A 22,231-nucleotide genomic window follows, 5' to 3' on the forward strand; every position below is an offset into this window, starting at 1 on the left:
AGATAAAGCTGGCTGTGACTTGCAGTGACAACCCCTAAGGCTGCAGCCACGCGATTTTTCCCTCCGGCGCTGGGAGCACACGGCAGCCTGCCCCACGTCTGCACGCTGCTCACCCAGCTTCCAGCCAGGAAACTGCCCTGCTCCTGCCCAGACTGAGGCACCAGAGGGGCCGGGGCCGGGGCCAGCAGCCAGTGCGCATGGAGCCGTCTGCCTAGCGCGGCCCCGTCCTGCCCACGCAGCGCTCGGGGGTGGCCCGGCTGCAGGGCCTTCCTGGGGAGCACCCGCTGGAGCTGCAGCACGTTCGCAACCCCCTGGAGCGTGCTGTCTCCCTGCCACGGGCAGGAAGGATTTTTTTTTACCCTCTTTTATATTGCGTGCCCCCCAGTTTCGTTGCCTGCCCTTGGGTTTGGCGTCACGAGGGCCAGGCTCAGCTCTGTGCTGCAGCCACACCACGCGGAGAGCTGCACAGCTCTGCCGTGTGCACAGCACCTCTGGATTTGGGCCAAGGACCCCAGGCTGGAGGCCTTAGCAGAGCAGCGTCGCTGGATGGCTCCAAAGGCCCCGGGGCGAGACAGCCGCAGGCCACTGCTGGGACAAACTGTCTCCCCAGCAGCAGCCCTCCTGGTTCGCCCCGTCTCCAAACTCCGGCGGAGCAAAAGCCAACAGTTCTCCCCGTTCGGCTCGCGGCCCCCGGCCGGGCTGGCCAGCGGGGATGCCATCGCGGCCACGCACGGCCCAGCCCCGATCTGCCGCTCGGGCTGAGACCGCGCGGCGCTGGCTCGGCTGCGCTCCCCGGGGCTCCCTCGCGGCAGAAGCGCGAGGCTCCGACCGCTCCGCTCTGCCGGAGCGCGGGCCGGGCCAGGCTAACGCGTTTCTTATGCTCTCGGCCAGGGCCACGTTTTTCGCACCCCCCGTTAGCTGCAGGGGACACGCAGAGGAGCGCGCCGCGATGCTCGAGGTGCCTCCCGCCGCACTGCTGACTTTACGTTTCCTTTAGGGGTAACTTTAGCTCTGAATTTCCTGGGCTTATAACGCTGTGGTTGGGGAAAAATGCCACATCCCTGCAGTTATTCGAAGGTGAAAACACAGCTGTGCACCCTCTCCGCCTTTAACTGCACTTTAGGGGTGCTGAGGGGTACGTCCAACGAAGCCCACGCGGTGCTGGCACACAGTGGGCAGGAGAAGCCCCAAGGCCGGCGGCGCGGGGGCCCTTGGGCTCGCGGGAGCCCCCCAGCCTCCCCTTACCGAGCGAGGTGACGAGCTCCTAGGTCTCCTCCATGCCGTGCCAGCAAAGCCCCTTCTGCCGCTCCTCCAGCTCCTTCTGCTCCTCTGGGGAGACATACACCACGACATCCTCAGGCGTCGCCGGCACCCCGAAGCAGAGACCGGCCCCCGCGGCCCCCGCGGCCCCCGCGGCCGGCCCGGCGGGGGGCTGCTGCCGCGAGCACGCCGCGCCGGGGTTTCGGCTTGCGAACAGCCGAGCCGACCGGAGCGTTTCTCCCGGCCGCGCAGCCGCCTCCGACAGGCAGCCGAGGCGCTCCGAGGGCGGCAGAGTCCGGGGGATTCCCCGTGCGCACGGCCGTCTGTTTGCAGCACCCCTTGGCTGACACTTGGCTTCGCACCCTGAAGACCTAGAGGTTTTGCAGCGCTAATTTCTCCGGAGGCAGCGTATGATGCTCGCGAGGGCCAGTACGCCGTCCTTTGCCTGCGTTTGCCCTCGAGGCGCCTGCAGCAATGAGCTCCAGGGATTAAATACCCTCCTGGTGAACCGGCTTTCTGTTTTAAAGCCTCGGCATTTCCTACCGCTGCATCTCACTTGGCATCGCTCCACTTTTGTGTGCTGCAAGAGGGCAAACAGGGAACAGCATGTTTTCTCGCGCTGTACTTTCTACAGCTCCGTGTTCATCTTTTATTTATCTTCCCCTAAGGTAAATATTTCCAACCAGGTCTCACACAAAAGCCTCCCGTGACATGGCACTTGTTAACGGCCTGCCTAAATTCATCCTCTGCTTTCCGGGGGAGGCAGCCCAGCGCTGAAGACAACGCGGCGAGACACTGAGCTACAGAGAGCCAGCCTCTGGGTGCCAGCCCGGGCGGGCTCGCACGCACTAACGGTTTTGGTTTTGGTTTTGGCAACGCTGGACGTCCTGCCGCGATTCCCACTGCGACCAGCTCTTGCATTAAGCCTGTCAGCTGCACTGAAGCGAGCTTCCAGCTCGGCATGCGCGCAGGCACGGAAAACGGAGGCCCCCGAGTTCACTTAGTGCCAATTCAATGAGCTCGTTTATTTGGAAGTTGCCCTATCGCCCGGAAAGCTGGAACGACCTTATCTTTAGGGTAAAGTTGAAAACAAACGGTGTGATGTTTTGGTTCGATTATAACAGTTGGGTCACTTGCTAGAACTGTTTTCGTTTGGTAACCAAGCAGAAGGGTAAGTTATAATAACAATATAACCATGGTGATAAAATAAATGATGAGGTAAGCTTGCTGCAAATGTAAACGAGTGATGTGGGCAAGCAGTGAGCTCAGGCGCCTAGCGAGTTAACCGTGGAGGAGTACGAAGAGCTTAGAAAATAGCTCAAAAAAATAAAAAGATCTGAAAGGACGCGTGGAGCCCAGCTCCGGGGTCTTGGGGGCGCAAGGGTCCTGCCAGCACGCTGGGGACCGGCGCTCCCTCCCCGAAGGCCAGACGGACCAGCCAAGCCGGAGAGCCCCATTTCTACCCGTATGGGAAGCTTTTGTTTAGGGGCACGCAGAGGCCGTCGCTGCTGCAGGCCGAACCCCAGCAGCGGCAGCAACGGGCAGAGCAGCAGAGGCGCCCTCCCGCCCCGGCCGAGGGGCCGAAACGCTGCACGCCGGAGCAGCCCTTGGCGGCCGCTGCACGGCCCGCGCTGCGGGGGCGCCCGCCCCGCGGCTCCGTTCCCGGAGGCCCTCTCCCGCTAAACCCGCCAGGTGCTCTTGGCATCGCCAAGCATCGCAGAGTAACTAAGCCAAAAGCAAGGGCAGACCGGCAAAAAAAAATCTCCCCCTGCCCAAAAGAGGGAAGCGCCGCTGGTCAGGGGCTGCCCAGGGCTGCGCAGGGAGCCGAGGGGCGGATCCCGCAGCGCCCGGACGCCAGCGCTCAGCCCGCAGGAACTGCTGGCCCTGAGCCCTGCTCCGGCTTTCCGGGGACAGAGGGGCACAAGGGCCCGAGTCTGGGCCATTTCCTTCCCAGAAGAAATGCAGCGTTAGGCTACTTTAAAGCGGAAGCATTCGGCTTCTCTTTTTTCCACCCTTTCCCGTCGCTCACGTGAACAGCGGGTGTTTCGGTGGAGCCCAAGGCACCGTCCCACCGTCACGCCGCTGCAGGGCAGGAGGAAAACCGAAAGGGGCAATCCTGGGGCGTGCGGCGCTCCTGCGAGGGAGCCGTGCTGGGCTCGTCCGCGTTCGGCGGGACGGGAAGAGCCCTCCGGGCGGGAGCAGGGAGGGATGCGACCCGGCTTGCACAGCTCCGAACCAGCGGGCTGGGCTCTTCCCTGCACCCGCAGGGGTCCGGAGCCCGAGCCAGCGGGCGGGCGGGAAACCTCGAGCTTCACCCAGCGCAGGGGAGCTCGGCGGGCCGGAGCCCCCGGTGCCAGGCTTCCTCCCCAAAACAGAGCAGAGCTCCGGCCCTGCGGCACGCCAGCCCTCCCGGCTGGATTAAGGCAGGGACGGCACCGCGGGAGCCGGGAAAGCCGTCTTCCCGCCGCCTCCATCCCCTGCTCTCCGAGGGGCTCCGTCCGAGCGCTGCCTCCCGCCTGGGAGGCACGTTTGGGATGTGCCGGCTGCAAGCCCAGGCTCACAGCTCGCAGCCCGGCTCGGCAGATGGGGGTTTCGGCAGCCCCGGACCGGTGGCAGCACCAGGCTCCAGAGCCAAGCAGGGACCCTGCAGATAGCCACCGCAGCCGAGCGGCGCCGGCCGCCCCGCCGGCCGCCTCACCCAGGGAGGGAGCACCCGACGGGGCTCGCTGGAGGAAATCGCTCAGCGAGTGCCTGGGACTTTGCTGCATCAGGCACGAAAGCTGAAAAGCACCTGAAGGCACAGTGGGACGCGGAAACAATTCCCTTGGCACCACCGGCGGGTCAGAGGATCCCCGCCAGCACCCCGGGTCTGAACAGGCTGCTCCGTCGGTGCAAGCGGCCAGCGGGGGCCCGAGGCCGGGACGCCCTCGTCTCCGACCGCCAGGGCTGCGCGGCGAGGGCGCAGCCTCCGAGAGGCTCCCTGGGGTCCTGGAGCCCCGCGCCTGGCCGGGCAGCTCGGCGGGGGTCTGCGGAGCCGCGGGAGGTGTGCAGGGAGCAGGGTGGTGCCAAAGGAGCACGGGGGGTGGCAGGGATCCCGGGGGGGCATCCGGGGGTTCGTGCAGGGAGCAGGCTGTCTGGGGAGCCCAGCGGGTGCCTGGGGAGCCGGACAAGGGCGTGTGCTGAGCCTGGGGGGCACCCAGGGAGCTGGTGGGTGCCCAGTGAGCATGGTGGGTGCTCGGGGAGCAGGACAAGGGTGCATGCAGAGCCCAGTGGGTGCATGGGCAGCTGGACAAGGGTGCATGCAGAGCTTGCTGGGTTCCCAGGGAGCTGGTGGGTGCTTGGAGAGGCAGACGAGGGTGCACACAGAGCCCGGTGGGTGCCCGGGAAGCCGGACGAGGGTGCACACAGAGCCCAGTGGGTGCCCGGGAAGCCGGACGAGGGTGCACGCAGAGTTTGCTGGGTTCCCAGGGAGCTGGTGGGTGCTCGGGGAGGCAGACGAGGGTGCACACAGAGCCCAGTGGGTGCCCGGGAAGCCGGACGAGGGTGCGCGCAGAGCCCGGCGGGTGGATGGGGAGCCGGACGAGGGTGCACACAGAGCCCAGCGGGTGGATGGGGAGCCGGACGAGGGTGCGCACAGAGCTCAGCGGCTGCTTGGGGAGCTGCACAAGGGTGTGTGCAGAGCCTGGTCAGTGCCTGGGGAGGGTGACAGGGGTGCACACAGACCTGGACAAGGGTGTGTGCAAAGGCCAGTGGGTGCTCAGGCAGCTGGACAAGTGTGCCTGGGGAGTTTGGTGGGTGCACATCGTGCCCGGCGGGTGCCCCGGGCTAGGCCCTGCTCCAAGCCAGCCACGACATGGTGCAGCCCCGCAGCCCCAACCTGGTCTTGGTGGCGCCGCGTCCTGCCGGTGCCACCCCAGGCGCTGGGGCGCAGCCTGCTCCCGGCCCCCCCCCCACCCGGGAGCCAGCGCCATCCCACCCCGTCGCGGCCCCGCTGCCCCGAGGAAGGGACGACCGCGCCGGTTGGTGCCATCTGCTTTATTGCTGGGCACGGGGGACGGCGGCGGCAGCCCGGGCTCCTCGCACGCCGCAGCTGGAGCATCCTCAGCGCTAGGAGAAGTCCCCGCCTGCGGGAGGGCAGCGGTGAGCAGGGCGCCGGGGGCCTCGGCCGCGCGGGCCAGGAGCCGCGGCAGGAGCTCGGGGCCGCTCTGCACCAGCCCTCCCTGCCCGGAGCCCAGCAGTTTGCCCCGGCGCTGCCCCCCCCCCCCAGCCCCGGCCCCCCCCTCACCCTGGCAGCTGCTGCACTGGCAGCTGAGGATGACGGGCAGCACGACGGGCTCCACCTGGCCGTCGGCGCAGGGCAGGCTCAGGATGCGCACGGGGCTGCCGGGGTCCAGCTGGTAGCTGCAGCAGTCGCACAGCGTCTGCAGGTAGGGCTCCTGCGGCAGAGGGGCGCCGCTGCCCGTCAGCCCCGGGGGCCCGGCCGCGGCTGGCCCCCCCGCCGCGGCCCCCCGCCCGCACCTCGGCCGTGACGGCGGTGCGCGAGGCGCAGCGCCCGCTGCAGTAGCTGACTTCCACGCCGGGCAGGGAGCAGCGGCCCTTGGTGATGTTGCGCACCTCGGTGAAGCGCTGGCACATGGCGGACGGCTCCTCTGCGAGGAGGGAGCGCAGCGGTGGCACCCCCGGCGTGGCAGCCCCCCTCCGGACCCCCTCCGGGCCGCCGCCGCGCTCCTTACCCAGCGACTCCCTCCTGCACACCGGGCAGCAGCCGCCCGGCTCCCGCACCTTCACCTCGCCCTGCAGCGACAGCGCCGGCCTCAGCCCCCGCCTCGCCCGGGGCTGCTCCCCCCGGGGGGGGCCGGGGAGGGGGCCGCGGGGCCCTACCTCGCGGCACGAGAGCGCAGGGCAGGCGGCCGCGCACGCCGCCCGCCCGTTGATGCAGCGGCAGGTCTCGCAGTCCTCGAGCCACTCGCTGCCGGGCTGGGCGGGAGAGGAGGGCTCAGCCGCGGCGCAGCGGGTGCAAGGGGACCCCCCCACCCTTGCACGCTGGGGGATGCCCGCTCACCTCGTAGAGCCGCCCCCGGTGCAGGCACTCGCAGCGGGCGGCCGTCACGCAGCGCCCGCTGCCGTTGCGGTAGCGGCCCGGCTCGCAGGCGCAGCCCGGCGCCGCGGCCCCGCTGCAGTTGTGCGGCGCCTCCTCGTAGATCTCCCGGCAGCTCCGCTCGCAGCCTGCCGGCGCCCCGGGGCCCTGCCAGCGCTCCCCCGCCGGGCAGGCTGCGAGCGGCGCCCGGCGCGTCACCTTGCACCCCGCTCGCCCCCTGCGCACCCGCGCTGCCCGCTCGCCCGCCGCCGGGCCCCGGGAGCGTGGGGAAGCGGCTGGCGCTGCCGGACACCGCAGCGCGGGAGCCCGCGCCGGGCACCAGCGGGCGCTGGAGCATCGCCCCGTCTCTAAGAGGCACCGGGCGGGCGGAGGGGTGCTGCCAGGCAGGGGGGGACGCCATGGGGTGGGAGCCCTGCTCGGGGGCACAAGCCTGGCCAGGGAGGCCAGACGTGGGGACAGGAGGCGCTGGGGAGGGGGGCTCGGCGGGAGCCCGCCCGGAGCCCCCCGCTGCCGCCCGCTGCCCCGGGGCCCAGGGAAGAGGGGGCTCCCCGACCCACCGCCCCGACTCACCGCAGTCGGGCAGGCGGCAGGGGGTCCGGCGGGCGGCCGGCCCCTCGCACTCCGCCCCCTCGTAGAGGCGCTGCCGGAGCGGGTGCCGGCGGGAGAGGCGCTCGGCCGGGCCGCACGTGGCGGAGCAGGGCGACCAGGGCGACCAGGGCGACCAGAGGCAGTCCACTGCGGGAGGAGCGGGCAGTGCCGGCGGGCGCCGAGGGGCCGCGGTGCCACCCCCCCCCCACCCCGAGCGAGGATGCAGCGGGCAGGGTGGGGACCGCGAGGGGGATGGCGCAGCGGCACCCGGCCCGAGGGTCTCTTACCGCTGCAGTCCTGCTGGGAGCAGCTGAAGGCGCCGCGGACGCAGACGCTGCAGAGAGCCAGGGCGGTCAGAGCCCGCGCCCCTGCCCCGCGCCCGCCACGGCGCTCAGCCCCGGCGGCAGGACAGCCAGGCTGCCCCGGGCCCAGCGGCCCCACCGCCCTCACCAGGTGTTGCAGCGGTGGTGGAGGCGGCTGCCCGGCGGGTACTCCTGCGCCCGCTCCTCCCGCGAGAGGTTGTGCGCCCAGGGCACGGCGGGGGCCAGCACGCAGCGACACTCCTCGGGGGGCACGCAGGCGCCGTCCTGCAGCACCTGCGGGACCCCCCGGCGGTGACTCCGCTGGGACCCGTGCTGCCAGCCCGGGGGCGCGCTCCGGCCCCCGGCGGCCAGGGAGCTCCGGCCCCGTCCCGGCGCGGCTCGGCAGCCTGCCCGGCGCCACCGCAGCCTCCCCAGCCCAGGAGGCTCCCCGGTGCCTGGCCGGGCCGGGGCGCCGCCGTACCTGTCCGGGCGGGCAGGCGCAGCCGGGCTGGCAGGTCTCCTGCAGGCACCGGGTCCCCGGGCGGAGGTGGGCGCAGGCGTGGGGACAGGCGTTGGCGCAGTCCCGGTGCACCTGGCTGCCCGGGCACTCTGCAGAGCGCGCGCGGCGCTGGTTATCGCCCAGCGCACGGAGCTGCCCAGCCCACGCCGAGCTGGGCAGCGAGACCGCGGCGGGATGCAGGCGCTCACGGCGGGACACCCCTGCCCTGCCGGACCACCCCGGACACCCAGCGCCTCCCGAGGCTTAGCGAGCAAGGCCGCTCCGGCCACGCCGTTATGCACGCCCAGTTGCAGAGCCCCGCCGGTGTGTCCCGGCGGATGGGGGGCACGAGGAGCGGGGCAGCGCGCCCCGAGCAGCAGGCACGGACCGGCCCCGGGGCAGGCTGCACCCCCGCTAGCGGCCCCTACCCGGCGTGCAGTTGCGGGCGTTGCAGACGCGGTGCAGCAGCAGCGGCAGCGCGGGGCACGGCTCCTCCTCGGCGCCCTCCTCCTCGGCGGGCAGCGGGGCCCGGCGCCGCTCGGAGACGCCGCCTCCGCAGCTGGCGCTGCAGGCGCTCCAGGGCGACCACTCACTCAGCCGGCAGCCGGCTGCGGGGGCAGAGAACGGGGCCGCGCTGGCTACACCGTGCCGCGGGGCCGGGCTGCCGCGCCGCAGCGGCGGCGGGGCCGTGCCCCCAGCGTGCTCACCGGGGCAGGGCTGCAGGTTGCAGGCGGCGGTCTCCTGCATGGCCTGGGCCACGCAGGGTGCCCCGCCGGCGCTCTCCTCGCAGCCGCGGTGCCGGGCGGTGCGGCCCCCTCCGCAGCTCTCGGAGCAGGGGCTCCAGGCGGACCAGGGCCCGTAGGACGGGCACGCCGCCACCGGGCATGCGAAGGTCCCGTTCCTGCAGGTGCTGCACGGGGACACGCGCTGGCTCGCAAAGGCACCCGCGTTGTCCCCCCGCCCCGGCCCGCAGCCGAAGCATCGCATGCCCCCCCCGCCTGCCCCAGCCCTCCCCGCCAGGCACAGCGCATCCTGCCAACCCGCCATCCTGCCCCGGGTCACCCGCCACGTCCTCGCCCGCCCTGTACCCATCCCCGCCCGCGACACCTACCAGTTGTGGCACTCGACCTCGGCCGTCTGCTCCGGCCAGACCTCCTGGGTGCCGTTGGCCCCGGGGAGCCCGCAGCGGCATTCGGCGACCGGCACGCACGCCCCGTCCTGCAGAAGCTGCCCCTCGGGGCACCGGCACCCTGCGGGCCGGGGGGGGCCGTGAGCAGCAGGGCTGCGCCCCCCGGTGCCCACGCGCCCCCCGAGCACCCAGCTTGGGGCAGGGAGGGGGTGAGGATGTGCACGCAGTGGAAGGGGGCCGGTGCCAGCGTGCGGCACGTGCAGTGCGCGTGGTGCTCCAGGGCACCCGTGGCCCTCGCCGTGGGTGCGGGTGCTGTGGGGCCGCCGCTCCTGCGAGGGCCCTGGTCTGCGGCAGAGAGGCCCCGAAAGCCCCGACTGCAACGGGGGTGTCACGGCCGCAGCGGGGGTGCACGGGAGCAAGGGGCTGCGATGCGGGCAGGGGGCTCCGGGAGCGCGCGGGGGGCTGCAGGTGAGTGTGGGCCGGGCGCGGGCACCTACCTGGCTTGCAGCCCCCCTGCAGACACTCCACGTGATGCCAGAGGTCGGTGCAGGTGCGGGGGCAGCCGTTGGCACAGGAAGCAGCAAACACCTTGCCGCGGTGCTCGCACGCCTCGCCTGCGGGCAGAGGCCGGGTGTGAGGGTGCAACGGGGGGGGCACGGCTCAGCGGGGGGCGGCGGGTGCTCCCCTGGGGCCGGGCACGCGGCCCTGTTACCTGGGCAGACAGCGGTGTTGCAGCTCTCCGTCTGGGAGCGGGCGCCGGGGCACGGCCCCGTGCCGGCCGGGTGCTGGAGGTGGCGGCGGCGCAGGCGGAAGCCCCCGCTGCAGGGCTCCCGGCAGGGCCCCCAGGGGCCCCAGGGGCTCCAGAGGCAGAGGTCTGCGGGATGGGGCTGTCACCTACCCCGCGGCGACGGCAGGGGACACCCCCGTCCCCTGCAGCACCCCTGGCCCCGCAGGGGAAGGCGAAGCAGGGCAGGAGGGGAGCTGGGCTGGTGTCTGCCCGCAGCCCCCTGCCCCATGCACGGGGACAAGCTGGGGCCGTGCAGCCCCCTGCCCCATGCACGAGGACGAGCTGGGGCTGTGCAGCCCCCTGCCCCATGCACAGGGACGAGCCGATGCCCCACAGCCTTGCAGCCCCCCACCCCACGCATGGGGACGAGCAAGGCCATGCAGCCCCCTGCCCTGTGCACAGGGACGAGCCGAGGCCGCACAGCCCCGCACCCCATGCATGAAGATGAGCAAGGCCATGCAGTCCCCCACCCCGTGCACGGGGACGAGCCGATGCCCCACAGCCCCGCAGCCCCCTGCCCCATGCACAGGGAAGAGCCGAGGCCCCACAGCCCCGCAGCCCCTCGCGCCGTGCACGGGGACGAGTCGAGGCCGCACAGCCCCCCCGGGCAGCAGGGCCGTCTGGGGCACACCGGCCGCCGAGAGCCCCCAGTACCTTGGCAGACGCGGGGGTCCGGGCAGAGGCGCTCCTGCTGCAGCTCAGCTGTGCAGGCGGCCCCGCCGCCGGCCCAGGGCAGCCCGCTCTGCGGGTCCAGGCAAGCTCGGTAGCGACGCTGCACCGAGGCCAGCAGTGGGATGGGCGCCGGGGACCCTTCTGCCTCCTGCCGGTGCCCAGGCTGGGCCAGGAGCAGGGAGAGGGTGCCGGGGCCGAGCTCTGCCAGGGGCAGGCAGGCGCTGCAGGGCGTCCACTCGGACCAGTCGCTCAGCGGGAGCAGCCCTGCCGGGGACACAGAGCTGCCAGCGGGTCGGGGGGCCCGGGGCCAGGGCAGGCGCGATGCTGCGTGCGCAGGGCTGGCGGGCAGGAGGTGGGGACGGCCGCGCGCCCGCTCGGCATCGAGCGTGGCCGAAGGGGCTGGGATGCCTGGGTGCATTCGGCACCCGGACGTCCCGGGACTTTTGCACCAGGGAGGGGTCTCCAAGCTGAGCCCCTTGCAAGGGCTGCGGCTCGGCGGTGCCTGGGGGCAGCGGGGGTCCACGGGGCGGGTGCTGGAGGAGGCTGCACTCACCCTGGCAGCCCTCGCTGCTGCACTGCAGGGCACCGTCCTGGCACACGCTGCAAGGCAAAGAGCCGATGAGCTCGCGGCGGCCCCGGGCTGCCCCGCGCGGGTCTGCCCCCAACCCCAGCCCCTCTCACCACTCCTTGCAGCCAAGCAGGATGGTGTCTCCGGCGGCCAGGTGCACGGGGACGTCGAGCCCGCTGGCGTGCAGGCAGCCGCAGCCCGAGGGCGGCACGCAGGCCCCGCTCTGCTCCAGCAGCCCCTGCCAGCACAGCCGGGCTGGGGCTGGGGCCGCCAGCGCAACCCCGCAGCCTGCCCCGGCCCTTCCCGCCAGCGCGGGAACCGCTGCACCTTTGCAGCCCACCTCTCGCCCTGACCCCGCGAGCAGCGGGCTCTTCCTGGGCTCTCCCGCCCCGTCCGCCTGACGCCACGGGGGCAATCTGCACCCCCCACCTGCACCCCTGCAACGGGATGTGCCTGCGCATCAGCCTGGCTCCGGGGCCCTATATCGGCCCTTTCCTACCAGCCGGGACCCCTCCTCAGCGCCAGGACCCCATCTCCCCCCCCCCCCGAGCCCACCCCTCTTGCCTGGGGGCAGAAGCAGCCGGGCAGGCAGGGGGGCAGCTCCGCGCACAGCTCCGGGTGCTGCCTGCTGGCGCAGAGCCCTGCGCATGGCGAGCCGCAGGGCCGGTACTCGAAGGGGGGCTGGCAGCTGGCGGCTGGCGCGAGAGCGAAGGGGTCAGGCGGGGAGCTGGGCTGCTGGGCAGGGACGCCCGAGCACCAGGCACAGGCAGCCTGCACCTCGGGGAGCACCCAGGACAGGCAGGGACACCCCAGGGAGCACACAGGGATGGGCAGGGACACCCCAGGGAGCACATAGGGATGGGCAGGGACACCCTGGGGAGCACACAGGGACGGACAGAGACACCCTGGGGAGCACACAGGGATGGACAGGGACACCCCAGGGAGCACACGGGATGAACAGGGACACCCCGGGGAGCACCCAGGACAGACAGGGACACCCCGGGGAGCACCCGGGACAGGCAGGGATGGACAGGGGAGCACATGGGCACCCTCCAGGGACATCCCGGGGAGCAGCCGGGACAGCCAGGGACCCCCCGGGGAGCACCTGGGATGGACAGGGACGCCCCAAGGAGCACACAGACTGGGCAGGGACACCCCAGGGAGCACACGGGACAGACAGGGACACCCCAGGGAGCACATGGGACAGGCAGGGACACCCCGGGGAACCCACAGGATAGGCAGGGTCGGGGCAGGAAGCACACCGGACGGACAGGGACACCCCGGGGAGCGTATGGGATGCACCGGGAGAGGGCTGGCAGCAAAGGGGACGGGCGCTGGGGGGAGCAGGCCGGGTGGGCAGGGACACCCTGGGGTGCAGGCACTGCGCACACGGGCCGGGCCGGGGCAGTGGGCGCAGGACAGGCAGCAGCGGCGGGCCAACAGCTTCCTGCCTGCGCCACCCCTCACCTGAGCACCCCGAATGGTTGCAGGGGCGCAACTGCGCGTCCAGCCCCACGCACAGCTCCGAGCCGGCGCCGGTGCTGGTGCTGCGGCCGAGCTGGTGCCGGTAGCGCTGCTGCAGGGGCAGGCTGCAGGAGCAGGGGCTCCACGGGGTCCAGGCGCTCCAGGAGCACTCGTCTGGGGGCAGCGAGGAGAGGGGCAGCGTGGCAGGCAGGCGCCGTGCCGCGCAGCAGCCCGCCGGCCAGCGGCCCCCCGTACCTGGGCAGGGGCGCAGGTAGCAGGCCTGCAGCTCGCGGTGCGCGCTGGCGTTGCACGGGGCGCCGGCGGCAGCGGCGGGGGCCGGGCAGGCGCACGTGGCCTCCCGGGAGGCCAGCCCGGTGCCGCAGGTGCGGGAGCAGGGGCTCCACTCGGTCCAGTCGCACCGCTCGTGGCCCGGGGCTGCGGAGGAGGCACGTCAGCGGGCACCTCCGCCCCCCGACCCGAGCCCCACGGCCCTGGCGCGGAGGCATCCGAGCGCTGCAGAGTGCCGGTGCGTCCCGCAGCCGGCTCGTGGCCTGGGGCTCTGCAGCTGCCTGCCGCGTTCCCAGAGCGCTTCCAGCACCCTCCAAGGCGGGCGCGGGCACCTGGGGCCAAGGGCTTCGCAGGGACAGCACTGCGGCGGCAGCCCTCGCGCGGCACGTGCCCCACAGCACCCGCGAGCCCCCTGCATTCCCAGCAGCTTCAGGGCTAGGAAGCGGCTTTTGCAACCCAGTCTCCTCCAATTTGCTCATTGCCAGCTTAATCTTAGCAAGGGGCATGCCCCGCACAAGGAAGCCCCAGCTCGGCAGAAGGGGTCGGCACGGGTCCGCAGTGCCAGCCCGGGGGACCCCGGCAGCGCTCGCCCCGGCGCTACCGCCTCGCTCGCGCGCCGCTCGGCCCCCAGCTCCTTACCCGGGCAGGGCCAGGCGGCGCAGTCCTGGGCCTGGCTGTCGGGCCCGGCGCAGTCGGAGCCGTTGTGGCGCGGCGCGGGGTTGATGCAGGCGCGGGTGCGGATCTGGCGGTGCCGCCCGCAGGTGGCGGGGCAGTCGGACCAGGGCGACCAGGGCGTCCAGCCTCCCGGCACTGCGGGGTGAGCGCTAGGGTCAGCCCGGCCGCGCCGCCCTTGGGGGGGCCGGGGCCGCGGGAGAGGGGCTCTCACCGGCGCAGGCGATGTCCTGGCAGACGGTGCCCTCCGGGGTGCAGGTGCTGCAGGAAGGGCCGGGCAGGCGGCTGGCGGCAGGCGGCTCCCGCGGCCCCCGGAGCGGCTCTGCAGCATCCCCGGACCCCCCTGCCCGCGCCCACCCTCTGCCCCTGCCCGTCCCACCGCGCCGCCCCACTGACCATCGCCGGCAGTCGCCCTGCAGCCACGCGTCGCCCAGGCGCCTCTCCCCGGCGCCGTGGGGGCAGAGCGGCGGGCAGGCCCCCGGCGCGCAGCCCCGGCTCTCCAGCTGCTCCCGGCGGCACTCGGCGGCCCCCGAGCCCGACGTGGGAGCCCTGCGGAGGCGGGCAGGAGGCGGCCAGCGTGAGCGCCCCGGGGGGCCACTCGCGCCCCCGGGCGGCAGGGCGGGGGTGTCCCTGGCCGGGAGCCCACCTGAAGCGCGTCTGCAGGCCGTCCCCGCAGGTGACGCTGCACTGGGACCAGCTGGACCAGCGGCTCCAGCCGCACTCGCGGGGCGCGCAGGTGCGGTTGGTGCAAAGCAGCCGGCCCTCGGCGCAGGTGCAGTTGTTGCAGCCGTCGTAGTACTGGCTGCCCGGCGCCCAGCCGTGGCCCTGCGCGTCCGTGCACTCGCAGTGCGCGGGGGAGACGCAGCCGCCGTCCTGCTCCAGGGTCCCTGCAGGGGGGAGCAGCGTCATGCTTTGCCCCCCCGGGCTCTGAGCGTGGCAGGGACCCTTCTGGGCACGTGAGTGCGTGTGCGGGTGCGTGTGAGCACGTGTATCGTGGCCAGCACAGCCTCCAGCTGCACGTGGCTGGTCCCCTCTGCTTGTCTCAGTGTGAGCACGTTTGCAGTGCATGCACAGCTCTGCGGCTGCATTTGCAGTGCATGCACAGCTCTGTGTGTGGCTGTGCATGCACAGCTCTGTGACTGTGTTTGCAGTGCATGCACAGCCCTGCATGTGGCTGTCCTTGCAGTGCATGCACAGCCCTGTGACTGTTTGCAGTGCATGCACAGCTGTGCGTGTGGCTGTCCTTGCAGTGTGTGCACAGCTCCATGGGCATTTTCAGCGCCCGCACAGCTGTGCATCAGCATTTGCAGCGCGCACATGGCTGGGTGCGTTTGCAGTGCATGCACGCAGCAGGCAGCCACGGCGCCCCTGCAGCCTTGCCCATGGGGGACGCAAGCTCTGCTCCCTCCCCGGCAGCCCCGCAGGTTGGGCTCCCCTCCCTCCCCAGGAGGGCTGGAAGGATGGGGGCCAGCGCGCCAAGCACGAGCAGCCCCGGGGCCCGCCGCGCTCACCGTCGGGGCACCGGCAGCCCGGCTCGCAGGGCTCCTCGTCCTGGCAGGCGATGCCCTCCTGCAGGTCCCAGCAGTGGCGCGGGCAGCGGGTGGCGCAGGCCACCAGGGCCATGCCGGGCGGGCAGCTCTCGCCTGGGAGACGGTGCAGCGCGTCAGCCCGGCGCCGGGCGCATCGGGCCGCGGCGCCGCCGGGCCGTGCGTGCCGCGCTGCGCCGTGGCCGTACCGCAGGGCTGGGCGTTGCAGGCGCGCACGCGGTGCCGCTCGCCCCGGCAGTGCCGCCCGCCGTTCTTGGGCGGGGGGCCGGTGCAGGCGCGCGTGCGGACGGCGCGGCCCCCGCCGCACGTCCGGTCGCACCGCGACCAGGGGCTCCACTTGGACCAGGCGCCGTCCACTGCGGCCGGGAAGCAGGCGGAGGGGGCGGGGGGGGGGTTAGGGCACGGGCAGGGGTGGGGGGTCACCCCGGCCCGCGCCCCCCGCGCCGGCCCCCACCTCGGCAGGGCTGCAGGCTGCAGCGGCGGCGCTGGGCGTGGGCGCTGAGCACGGCCTCGCACCAGCGGCCCCCCGGCCCGGGGGGGGTGTAGGCGCGCAGGCGCTGCTGCAGGCCCCCGCCGCAGCTGCGGGAGCACGCGCCCCACGGCCCCCACGGCGTCCACGAGCAGTTCACGCCGGCACACTCCTCTCCCCGGCACGGCGCCGCCGCTGCGGGGACACGGCACCGTCGGGGGGGGCACGGCCGGCGGCGGCCCCCAGACCCCCCCCCGGCAGTGGGGCAGGCAGGACGTCCCCCCCCATGGCAGTGGGGCAGGTGGGCTGGTCCCCCCCACCCAGCAGTGGGGCAGATGGAGGGTCCCAGACCTTCCCCCCCAGCCGTGGGGCAGATGGATGGTCCGAGACCCCCCCCCATGGCAGTGAGGCAGATCGAGGGTCCCAGACCCCCCCCAGCAGTGGGGCAGCCGGGATGGTCCCAGACCCCCCTGGCAGTGGGGCAGGCAGGACGCCCCCCCCCATGGCAGTGGGGCAGATCGAGGGTCCCAGACTCCCCCCCAATGGCAGCAGGGCAGGTGGGCTGGTCTCCCCCACCCAGCAGTGGGGCAGATGGAGAGTCCCAGACCTCCCCTAGCAGTGGGGCAGGGGGACCAGTTCCCCCCTCCCAGCAGTGGGGTAAGCAGGATGGTCCCAGGACCCCCCCGGCAGCGGAGCAGGGGGGCCGGTCCCCCCCTGCAGTGGGGCAGGTGGGCCGGTCCCAGACCCCCATCAGCAGCGGGGCAGGGGGGCCGGTCCCAGACCCCCCCCGCAGTGGGGCAGGGGGGCCAGTCCCAGACCCCCACCAGCAGCGGAGCAGGGGGGCTGGTCCCCCCCTGCAGTGCGGCAGGGGGGCCGGTCCCAGACCCCCCCCAGCAGCGGGGCAGGGGGGTTGGTCCCAGATGCCCCCAGCAGCAGGGCAAGGGGGCCAGTCTCCCCCCCGCAGTGGGGCAGGGGCCGGCCCGGGCCCCTCACCTGCGCAGTGGGGCAGGTTGCAGGGCAGCTCCTGGAAGGTCTCCCCCGTGCAGCCGGCTGCCGCGGCGCAGGAGCGCGTGCGGGTTTTGGTGGCGGGGGCGCGGGGCTCGGTGCAGGTTCGGGAGCAGGGGCTCCAGGGGGTCCAGGGGCTGAAGGCCTCCTGGTCACCTGGCCGGGGCAGGGGGTGGCGGGGGGCGCTCGGTGCTGGCCAAGGCAGCCGGCCCCCTCCGCCCCCCGCGCAGGGACCGCGGCCCCCGGACCGTGCCCTCACCTGGCGCACCGGGGCCGGGCTCCTCCGTGGGGACGGCCACCGCTGCGGAGGGCAGGGCACACGGCGCTGACCCCCGCCGCCCTGCCCGGCCCCGTCACGGGGATGGGCTCCGACCCCCGGCAGGCCAGAGGGGACGGGGATGGGCTCTGACCCCCAAACAGGAGGAGGGGATGGGGATGGGCTCCGACCCCCAGCGGGACAGAGGGGACGGGGATGGGCTCCGACCCCCACCAGGAGGAGGGGACAAGGATGGGCTCGGATCCCCAGCATGGAGGACAGGATGGGGATGGGCTCGGACCCCTGGTGGGACAGAGGGGACAGGGATGGGCTCTGACCCCCAGTGGGACAGAGGGGAGGGGATGGGCTCCGACCCCCAACCAGGAGGAGAAGGACTCAGACCCCCAACCAGGAGGAGGGGACGGGGATGGGCTCCGACCCCCAGCGGGATGGAGGGGACGGGGATGGGCTCCGACCCTCAGTGGGATGGAGGGGACGTGGATGGGCTCCGACCCTCAGTGGGATGGAAGGGAATTGAAGGGATGGGGATGGGCTCAGACCCCCAACCAGGAGGAAAGGACAGGGATGGGCTCAGACCCTCAGCGGGACAGAGGGGACGGGGATGGGCTCAGACCCCCAGCGGGATGGAGGGGATGGGGATGGGCTCAGACCCTCAGCGGGATGGAGGGGACGGGGATGGGCTCCAACCCCCAACCAGGAGGAAAGGACGGGGATGGGCTCCGACCCCCAGCGGGACAGAGGGGACGGGGATGGGCTCCGACCCCCAAACAGGAGGAGGGGATGGGGATGGGCTCAGATCCCCAGCAGGGAGGACAGGATGGGGATGGGCTCGGACCCCCGGTGGGACAGAGGGGACGGGGATGGGCTCAGACCCTCAGTGGGATGAAGAGGACAGGGATGGGCTCCAACCCCCGGCAGGCTGGAGGGGATGGTGATGGGCTCCGACCCCCGGTGGGACCCCGGCCCACCTTCGCAGTCGGGCGCCTGGCAGTACTTGGTGTCGGTGCGGGGCCCGGCGCAGTCGCGGCCGCCGCGGGCGGGCGGCGGGTTGGTGCAGGCCCGCGTGCGGCTCATGTGGCCCAGCCCACCGCAGGTGCGCGAGCAGCCGCTCCAGGGGCTCCAGGGCGTGAAGCCGCCGTCCCGCGGGCACCGGGGCTCCGCGCAGCTCAGGCGGCCGTGCAGGCAGGTGCTGCGGGGCGAGAGATGCGCGTGGCACCGTGGCCGGGTGCAAGGCTGCAGTGTGGGATGGCAGCACAGGGATACAGCGCAGGGATGCAGTGCAGGGATGCAACACGAGGATGCAGTGTGGGGATGCAGTGTGGGGATGTAGTGCAAGGATGGCCCACAGGGCTGCAATGCGGGGGAATGCAGCGCGGGGGTGCAGCGTGGGGATGCAGTGCAGGCATGCAGTGCAAGGATGCAACATGAGGGTGCAGTGCAAGGATGCAGCGTGGGGGTGCAGCGTGGGGGTGCAGTGCAGGGATGCGGCGTGGGGGTGCAGTGCAGGGATGCAGCGTGGGGGTGCAGCGTGGGGGTGCAGTGCAGGGATACGGCGTGGGGATGCAGTGCAGGGATGCAGTGCGGGGTGCAGGCGCGGGTGGGCTCACCAGTTGGTGCAGGCAGAGAGGAGGGTGCTGCCGTGCGGCACCTCCTGGCCCAGCGCCACGGGGGTCCCCGGGGGGCCGGCGAGGGCCGGCGCCGCGCTGGGCTCGGCGGAGCCGTTGTGCAGCTCCCGCAGGACCTCGTCGGTCAGCGCGCAGGGACACTCCTGCGAGGGCCAGACCCAGCGCGCCCCCGGCACCCGGGCACGGGCGGCACCCGCATCCCACCCAGCACCCGCAGCCCCACCCAGCACCCGCAGCCCCACACAGCCCCACAGACTCACCCAGCACCCACAGACTCACCCAGCACCCTCATCCCACTCAGCACCCGCAGCCCCACACAGCACCCGCAGACCCACACAGCCCTACAGACCCACCCAGCACCCTCATCCCACCCAGCACCCGCAGCCCCACCCAGCACCCACAGCCCCACACAGCCCCACAGACCCACCCAGCACCCACAGCCCCACACAGCCCCACAGACCCACACAGCACCCACAGCCCCACCCAGCACCCACAGCCCCACACAGCACCCTCATCCCACCCAGCACCCGCAGCCCCATACAGCCCCACAGACCCACACAGCACCCACAGACCCACCCAGCACCCTCATCCCACCCAGCACCCGCAGCCCCACACAGCCCCACAGACCCACACAGCACCCACAGACCCACCCAGCACCCTCATCCCACCCAGCACCCGCAGCCCCACCCAGCACCCATAGCCCCACACAGCCCCACAGACCCACCCAGCACCCACAGACCCACACAGCACCCTCATCCCACCCAGCACCCGCAGCCCCACACAGCCCCACAGACCCACACAGCCCCACAGACCCACCCAGCCCCACAGACCCACACAGCCCCACACAGCACCCACAGACCCACCCAGCACCCTCATCCCACCCAGCACCCACAGACCCACCCAGCATCCACAGCCCCACACAGCCCCACAGCCCCACACAGCACCCACAGACTCACCCAGCACCCGCAGCCCCACACAGCCCCACAGACCCACCCAGCACCCACAGACCCACACAGCACCTGCAGCCCCACCCAGCCCCACAGCCCCACCCAGCCCCACCCAGCACCCACAGCCCCACACAGCCCCACAGACCCACCCAGCACCCACAGCACCACCCAGCACCCACATCCCACCCAGCACCCACAGCCCCAGGCAGCACCCTCATCTCACCCAGCACCCACAGCCCCAAGCAGCACCCTCATCCCAGGCAGCACCTGCATCCCACACAGCACCCTCATCCCGAGCAGCACCCACTGCCCCACCCAGCACCCTCAGCCCGAGCAGCACCCACATCCCAAGCAGCCCCACAGCCCCAAGCAGCACCCGCATCCCACCCAGCACCCTCATCCCAAGCAGCACCCTCATCCCAAGCAGCACCCACAGCCCCACCCAGCACCCTCCTCCCGAGCAGCACCCACAGCCCCACCCAGCACCCTCCTCCCAAGCCGCACCCACTGCCCCACCCAGCACCCTCATCCCAAGCAGCACCCTCATCCCATGCAGCACCCTTGTCCCAGACAGCACCCACAGCCCCACCCAGCACCCTCATCCCAAGCAGCACCCTAATCTCAAGCAGCACCCGCATCCCAAGCAGCTCCCACAGCCCCACACAGCACCCACAGCCCCAGCAACACCCTCATCCCAAGCAGCACCCTCATCCCACCCAGCACCCGCATCGCATGCAGCATCCTCTTCCCCAAGCAGCACCTACAGACCCACCCAGCACCCTTATCACAAGCAGCACCCTCGTCCCACCCAGCACCCTTGTCCCACCCAGCACCCTCATCCCAAGCAGCACCCACAGCCCCACCCAGCACCCTCATCCCAAGCAGCACCCACAGCCCCACCCGGCAGCCTCATCCCACGCAGCACCCTTGTCCCAGCCAGCACCCTCATCCCACACAGAACCCTCATCCCAAGCAGCACCCGCATCCCACCCAGCACCCACAGCCCCAAGCAGCATCCTCATCCCACCCAGCACCCTCATCCCATGTGGCACCCTCACCCCAGGCAACACCCTCATCCCGAGCAGCACCCTCATCCCACCCAGCACCCAGAGCCCCACTCAGCACCCACAGCCCCAAGCAGCACCCTCATCCCAGGCAGCACCCACAGCCCCACCCAGCACCCACTGCCCCACCCAGCACCCTCATCCCACCCAGCACCCACAGCCCCACCCAGCACCCTCCTCCTGCACAGCCCCCTCCTCCCCAGCAGCCCCCGCAGCCCCAGGCAGCCCGCTGGTCGCCGCTGCCCCCTGGACCCGCGGGCCGCGCCGGGCGGCAGCGCCGCTCACCTGGAGGCAGGCGCCGCGGTGCAGGAAGGTGCCGCGGGGGCAGTGGCAGCCCTGGTCGCAGCCCTCGGCCGAGCACGCCACGCGGCCCGCCAGGTGGGCGCAGCTGTAGGGGCAGCCCTCGCCCCGCCGGCACTCGCGGTACAGCCGCCCCGCCGGGCAGCCCGCCTCTGCGGGCCGCGGTGCACGGGGCTGAGCCGCCGGCCGCCCCCTGCCCGGCGGCCCCCCGCGGCCCCCGCCGCACTCGAGCCCGTACTCACCGCGGCACACCTGGATGTTGCACGCCTTGCTCTGCACGGCCAGCCCCTGGCAGCCCGGCCGGCGGCAGAGCCGGCTGCGGAGCTGCTCGCCGCCGCCGCAGGACACGCTGCACGGCCCCCACGGGGCCCACTCGCCCCACGGCTCCTCCTCTGCGGGGCGCAGGGGCCAGGAGAGCGGGGCTAGCGCAGAGCCTCGCGCAGCGCCGGCCTGGGGCCGCGCGCCCTGCGGGCTTTGGGGCTGCCTCTCGCCCCGCGCCGGCCCCCACGCCGACCCCAGCTCCCCTCCCGGGGCAGGGCTGGACGTGCTGGGCCCCAGCGGGATTGCCCGCGCTGCGCTGCACTGCACTGCGCAGCCCCACACTGCCCCGAGTGGCATTGCACCCCACGCTGCAGCACAGTGCCCTGCATGGCGCTGCGCTATGCTGCGCTGCATTGGACTGCGCGGCGCCACATGGCACCACACTGCATGACACTGCGCTGAACTGCTCTGCACTGCACCACAGTACACCGCACTGCACAACAGTGAGCTGCCCCGCATTGCACCACACTGCATGGCACTGCGCTGCCCAGCATTGCACCATGCAGCACGACATCACGCTGCATGGCGCTGCACTGAACTGTTCTGCATTGCATTGAACTGCACCGCACCACGTGGCACTGCATTGCCCAGCATTGCACCACGCTGCGTGGCACTGCACTAAACTGTTCTGCATTGCACAACACTGCGCCACGCTGCGTGGCACTGCGGTGATCTGTCCAGCATTGCACCATGCAGCATGCCGCCTCACTGCACGGCATTGCACTAAACTGCTCTGCATTGCACCACAGTACACCACATCGCATGGCACTGCACTGCCCGGCATTGCACCACGCTGCACCATGCTGTGCGGCACTGCGCTGCCCAGCATTGCAGCACACTGCACCGCGCTGTGTGGCACTGCACTGCCTGGCATTGCACCACGCTGCACCGCACTGTGCGGCACTGCACTGCCCAGCATTGCACTACGCAGCATCGCACGGCTCTGCAGGGCACCACACGGCATCCTGTGGCCCCGCACAGCCCCTCAGGGCAGTGCACTGCACAGCATGGCACCTCGCTGCACCCCAAGCCGGCCCCGTGAAACCCACCGCTGCCCCTCCAGCCCAGCCCCGCGCCCCTCACCTGGGCAGGCGCCCTCTGCGGGGCAGGCGCGCCGGTGCTGGCTTTGCCCGGGGCAGCCCCGGCCCCCGTGCTGCGGCGCCGGGTTGCTGCACTCGCGGGAGCGGAGCTGGGTGCCGGCGTGGCAGCCGGGGGCGCAGGGCGTCCACGGCCCCCAGGGGCTCCAGCCGCCATCTGCGCGGCAGCCAGGCGCCGCGCGGCACCGCAGCTGCCCGGCCTCGCACGTGCTGCAGGAGGGACGGCGGCGTCAGGCGGAGCCGGGGGGCCCT

At 72.5% G+C, this 22,231-nt stretch overlaps 1 protein-coding gene across 1 annotated transcript in view; it reads right to left on the bottom strand.

Annotated features, from left to right (window-relative positions):
• Window positions 1-5,308: 5,308 nt before the first annotated feature.
• Window positions 5,309-22,231, bottom strand: part of LOC138066254 (SCO-spondin-like) — a 48,735-nt gene continuing 31,812 nt past the window's right edge. Inside the window, exons 75-108 of the mRNA XM_068934073.1 lie at window positions 21,966-22,189; window positions 20,804-20,953; window positions 20,547-20,713; window positions 18,233-18,393; window positions 17,594-17,814; window positions 16,602-16,649; window positions 16,337-16,504; window positions 15,329-15,538; window positions 15,063-15,230; window positions 14,839-14,970; window positions 13,974-14,214; window positions 13,724-13,876; window positions 13,542-13,588; window positions 12,623-12,802; window positions 12,371-12,541; window positions 11,468-11,598; window positions 11,017-11,141; window positions 10,889-10,935; window positions 10,318-10,599; window positions 9,589-9,750; window positions 9,374-9,490; window positions 8,859-8,997; window positions 8,455-8,657; window positions 8,176-8,355; window positions 7,730-7,857; window positions 7,397-7,542; window positions 7,234-7,280; window positions 6,929-7,093; window positions 6,323-6,531; window positions 6,142-6,237; window positions 5,994-6,054; window positions 5,779-5,909; window positions 5,546-5,696; window positions 5,309-5,384 (exon numbers count right to left, since the gene is read on the bottom strand). Coding sequence (XP_068790174.1) covers window positions 5,368-5,384; window positions 5,546-5,696; window positions 5,779-5,909; window positions 5,994-6,054; window positions 6,142-6,237; window positions 6,323-6,531; window positions 6,929-7,093; window positions 7,234-7,280; window positions 7,397-7,542; window positions 7,730-7,857; window positions 8,176-8,355; window positions 8,455-8,657; window positions 8,859-8,997; window positions 9,374-9,490; window positions 9,589-9,750; window positions 10,318-10,599; window positions 10,889-10,935; window positions 11,017-11,141; window positions 11,468-11,598; window positions 12,371-12,541; window positions 12,623-12,802; window positions 13,542-13,588; window positions 13,724-13,876; window positions 13,974-14,214; window positions 14,839-14,970; window positions 15,063-15,230; window positions 15,329-15,538; window positions 16,337-16,504; window positions 16,602-16,649; window positions 17,594-17,814; window positions 18,233-18,393; window positions 20,547-20,713; window positions 20,804-20,953; window positions 21,966-22,189 — 4,978 coding nt within the window. The 3' untranslated portion in view covers window positions 5,309-5,367. The remainder of the gene's footprint in view (window positions 5,385-5,545; window positions 5,697-5,778; window positions 5,910-5,993; window positions 6,055-6,141; window positions 6,238-6,322; window positions 6,532-6,928; window positions 7,094-7,233; window positions 7,281-7,396; window positions 7,543-7,729; window positions 7,858-8,175; window positions 8,356-8,454; window positions 8,658-8,858; window positions 8,998-9,373; window positions 9,491-9,588; window positions 9,751-10,317; window positions 10,600-10,888; window positions 10,936-11,016; window positions 11,142-11,467; window positions 11,599-12,370; window positions 12,542-12,622; window positions 12,803-13,541; window positions 13,589-13,723; window positions 13,877-13,973; window positions 14,215-14,838; window positions 14,971-15,062; window positions 15,231-15,328; window positions 15,539-16,336; window positions 16,505-16,601; window positions 16,650-17,593; window positions 17,815-18,232; window positions 18,394-20,546; window positions 20,714-20,803; window positions 20,954-21,965; window positions 22,190-22,231) is intronic.

Source organism: Struthio camelus, chromosome 2, assembly GCF_040807025.1.
Source record: "Struthio camelus isolate bStrCam1 chromosome 2, bStrCam1.hap1, whole genome shotgun sequence".
NCBI lineage: Eukaryota > Metazoa > Chordata > Aves > Struthioniformes > Struthionidae > Struthio > Struthio camelus.